Source organism: Formica exsecta, unplaced genomic scaffold (genome assembly GCF_003651465.1).
Source record: "Formica exsecta isolate Colony F162 unplaced genomic scaffold, ASM365146v1 scaffold233, whole genome shotgun sequence".
NCBI classification, from domain to species: domain Eukaryota; kingdom Metazoa; phylum Arthropoda; class Insecta; order Hymenoptera; family Formicidae; genus Formica; species Formica exsecta.
This window is the reverse complement of record NW_021849616.1, coordinates 1,377,132-1,381,811: the sequence shown is the minus strand read 5'-3', so window position 1 is coordinate 1,381,811 and position 4,680 is coordinate 1,377,132. Positions and strand designations below refer to the sequence as shown.

Genomic DNA, 4,680 nt, shown 5'->3' with positions numbered 1-4,680 from the left:
AATTAAAGATAAAAAAATTTTTATAAAAAAAAATTCTAAAAAAATTCTATTCTTTTTAAAAAAAAAAAAAAAAAGAAAAAAAAGAAAAAAGAAAAAAAACTATAAAATGAGATAAATTTTTATGACAAATTGGCATATATATATAGATTTTTACAACACGTGTATATATATATATATATATATATGAGAAATTTTAGTTATCTTTCTGATATATATTATGTATTGAAAATGTTTTTCCTCGGTTGATGATGTTTTTATACATAATTGAAAAGTGTGTGAAAATATATAATTTATAAATATAGTTGAATAATAATTTATAAATAATGAATATTACTTTTTTCTATTTTTTAACAGAGTGTTGCAAGCATTATCATATTTTTATTGAATAAAAAATGAATATTTTTGATATTATCAGTGTTCTAGAATCGATTTGCAGTTATTGAATTCATAATGAATTCATAAATTAGTGTAGATAAAATTTGTCTTCCTGCTATTTCTCATAATGGCAGAATGCGAAAACTAGCGAGATTTTTATATGAAATTGATGCTGAATGATTATACTTAATTATGACAATATTGCAGGGTAAACGAATGTTTTCTAATCTATTGTTAAATGTTGGTAGTTTTACATAAACAACGATTTATATCTTTATATTTGCATGCAAATAATTTAGACTTACTATCTATTTTATTGTACAGATTTCGTTACAATATATTACCATGTAAAATAAATTATACCTACATATATCTGCTAGATAATAATCTTGATATTTATTTTTTCGCACCCGAGACCAGATACTTAAATAGAAAAAAAACTTCTTTTAATTTTGCTAAGTAATATTTTAATTGTACTCGTTTATAAATATCTACAGCTTCCTTTTTCCTAAAACTTTTTCTAGTCTATCTATTCCATCTCAATCCGAGTATATTGCGCGCCTAAAAGAAAAGTATACTATATATGCAGAATCCATATCAAAGATTGCTCAATTTCAATTACAAATTTTTTAATTTAAGAATAAATAAATTTTAATTTCTAACTTTTAATGTGATATATTATAAAAAATAAATGCCAGGAAATATATTTACCGTTACGAAAACAGCAGTCGCCGTCTCTGTAACACGACTTAAAGCTTCATCTGGTGATGGCTTGGCAGAATTCGAAAGCACCATGTACACTTGTAAAGCATCATTTATTCGTCTGTCTAAGAATAGCCAAGTCTCTTTGTGATCTTCACTAGTATCTCGCAGCATGTACAACTCAGTGGCCTTGTAAATGGTCGCTAATATTATTCTCCTGGTATACCAGTTCATCTAATCAAAGTAATGTGTTGTATTTAAACAGCACTTCTAAACAATGTTTTATTTTCCTAACAGATAAATGTCAGCGATACGACTTACATCGACGGACCTGTCGCCAGCATAATAGCAGATATCGTCGACTAAAGTTAATAAATTCGCTAAAGCAGTCGGTACGTTTGGTGGTAAAGTCATAATAGCTAATGCCTGCGGCCAAGTCTTTTTATAGGGAATCACCATTCTTAACCGTGTCTCCACGGCATCTCGAATTTGCACTTCTGGCGCCTTCCGTGGACTCGAAGGATCCGCTTCAATGGCTAACGTTTCTTTTTCTAGCATCTGATTCAATTCGCGATTGCACATAGAATAAAAATGCTGCACTAAAGCTGCACCACCGTTTGGAAAGAGTCCGTGTGTTACGCCCGGATATCCGATCGACTCGGCACCTTTGGCATCATAATTTTCAATTATATCATGTTATTTCATTTTTATGTTAAAAGGATACACAAAGTGGCAAAGTATTAATATTATACAAACTTATATTATTGAATATAAAATATGAAATATATTTCTAACATCTATTTTGGAAATTTTTTTTTTTTTTTTGTGTAAGCGTTTCAAGTATTTTTCCGTCTAAAAAGCTTTTTAATCTAACTTACTGATCAATATTATAAGTATATTATCAATATATTGATAACTAATCTTTCAAAATGGATAAGATAACACATAAAAAGAATCTTAAATCGTATTACCAGCACTGATAGCCTGTTTGCTCCATCCCATATCAGGAACAAATTTTAGAGAGGCACCAAGGATTTTTGTTTCAATATTTTTCTCATATTCCTCATCACTCTCCTCGTGTATAGACTGTTGCGGTCCTGTCTTTTTGTCACTATCATTTTCAGATTGATCGGCCAGCAAAGCCCTGGAAGTCCATAAACGTCTAAAACCTAGTAAAATCAATATCTACCTTTAAAATTATCTACATATTAAATATAGTATATATGTAATGTTTTATATTATAACATATATATAAAGATTTATTTCAATCACATAACAGACATTAAGATATTAATCAATAAAACAAGTGTATTAAAAAATATTTTTTTATTAAATCTTACATAATTTACAACTTTAATAGCAAAAAAATTTATGTTTAATTATATATATATATATGGCTCATACCATAAAATTAGCAATATACCATTATTAATTATGATAATCTTGATTGGTTTCATACTTTTACTCCGCTATAGTATACAATGGGAATTCTTTGTCAGTATCTATACATTCATTAACCCGGATAAGAATACTTTCCATTACATCCAAACCATTTATCGCTTGGTAACAGAAAGAAATTTTTTCTGGGAGTGGCATTACTGGTAATTGTTCACCACCAATGGTCAACGTGACTTCCGCGTGGGCCTTCTTCATCTCATTATAATTGTGTATTTTATTATAATCCTTTTTTTGTTGCTCCAAGTCTTTTATCTTCACTTTCCAATGCACTCTACATAAATCTATTCCCTCTCTCAAGGGATTCAAATAATCATTTTTTAGCACATTTGTAATACTCCAAATACCCGTTTCATTGTGTTTATCTCTGATAAACAAGAATCTCAGTAAGTTCAGTGCAGTAATAACTTCGTCCGATATCTCCACTAAATCCGTCGAACTTCTGTATGGCAAATTACAAATCTTTTTCAATATCAACTCCAAATTCTTTCCTAGAAACTGGGGATTTCGTGGAGTCGAGTTAAGACAATCAATGATAGAAGATTTAAATATATTAATGATCAAGCTCAATAAACCAGAATGATCACTAATTTCGTACAAATATAAAATAACAGAATATCTAGCTTCCATATTGAATATCTCGATATACTTTTGAAAAATGTGTAATGCTTTTTTTCGTTCTGTATCTTCATTACAATAAATCATTACTTTAATAATTGGCTTAAATAAATCTGAATATATTTTTAGTCCCAACACTTTAGAATCTATAGACCGAGGTGAGATGCGGTTTATAACAGTTTCCATGAAAATTAATCCATTCGAGATTATTATGTCTTCCTCTTTGCAAAGCAAAATTTCAAAAAAATATGCGCATGTTTCAAGAATGTAATAAGGACTATAAATTTGTGGTGCTTTTTTCCAATAGTCTTTGTTGGTAAATATGTAACAATAAAAGTTAGCATAGGCCAAATTCGATACGTTATCACTTGATTCGAAAAGCATACTACGTTTATAACTTTCAGTGTATAAATGTCCATCTTGCACTTTGTTGCGGATGATATTTCTACGACGTTTGCTAACAATGTTCAAAAAATATAATATATCTTCAGTCAGATAAAATGACAGTGTTATTATTTTCTCTGAGAATTCTTTATATGTCGCTTCTTCAACAATGTTTTTGTTCCAGTAGTAGAAAGGCTTCTCGCACAGTGAAATGAGAAAGCTCAAAAGATAATCCCCAAACAGTGATCCCTCCTCGAGTTTAGAGTTGATCTTCACTGCTTCTTGCACCAATGGTTCCAAGAAAGATATGATGTCTTTATATACATTCACAATTCTATTGCTATCAGCATCGTGCAATGATGCTAAATCCTCGATGTATGACTTGATGGTATTGATACACCACTCAATAGCCTTGCTCTTGTCCTGCATTTTCATCATACATATACCTAGTGGTTCCAAGATGGTACAGAATTTAATATCGTTATCCGAACATTCTATTTGTTCTAGGAACTCCAGTACAGTTTCCATAGGATTACACCTCTCTGCTATGATGTTTAAGACATTCTTGCAGCATTCAAATAGTTCTTGTCTGGATTGCGAGTCAGATTCCGTAAGATAAGTAGCGGTGACAGACACAATCTCGCTTACAGAGTCCTCGATTACTTCATTGTCCTCCGTCATAAAAAGTTTCAGAGCTTCCTTAGGCTTATGATCCTCCAGAAAATCGGTGAAGCGCTTGATGAATATTTGCGACATTTTTCCGATTACGAAATATATTTTTAAAACATAGATAGCCGGCAAGAAAACACGTACAAATATTGCACACAGGCAAAATTGTTCTCCAAAAAATATTTTTCTCTGTATATGTGCGTATATATTTTATATTTTCAAATATATTGCTTTCTTCTTTCGATTAATTATTAACTATGTTTTTGTTTCTTAGCGATTAAATAGATGAAGTAGATGTATATTTCTTCTCTCTTCATCCTCTGGACACTCTGGAAACACTGGACACGACAAAATACCACGTGGCTTGCAAAACTGTTTTTGTGAGGTTACAAGTCCCTGCACAAGATCAGGGTATGTATATATTCTCATTGCACAGCTGATGCAAGAGAGAGAGAGAGAGAGAGAGAGAAAGAAAGC

At 30.6% G+C, this 4,680-nt stretch overlaps 1 protein-coding gene across 4 annotated transcripts in view; it reads right to left on the bottom strand.

The window, feature by feature from the left end:
* Positions 1-577: 577 nt before the first annotated feature.
* Positions 578-4,680, bottom strand: part of LOC115235752 (ubiquinone biosynthesis protein COQ9, mitochondrial-like) — a 6,864-nt gene continuing 2,761 nt past the window's right edge. Inside the window, exons 1-5 of one of the 4 annotated variants that reach the window (XM_029807709.1) lie at positions 2,501-2,759; positions 2,049-2,246; positions 1,399-1,742; positions 1,087-1,311; positions 578-936 (exon numbers count right to left, since the gene is read on the bottom strand). In XM_029807709.1, coding sequence (XP_029663569.1) covers positions 901-936; positions 1,087-1,311; positions 1,399-1,742; positions 2,049-2,246; positions 2,501-2,534 — 837 coding nt within the window. In that variant the 5' untranslated portion in view covers positions 2,535-2,759 and the 3' untranslated portion in view covers positions 578-900. Of the gene's footprint in view, positions 937-1,086; positions 1,312-1,398; positions 1,743-2,048; positions 2,247-2,481; positions 4,666-4,680 lie in introns of those variants that run through there. The other 3 variants (XM_029807708.1, XM_029807707.1, XR_003884084.1) reach the window with 3 other exon arrangements.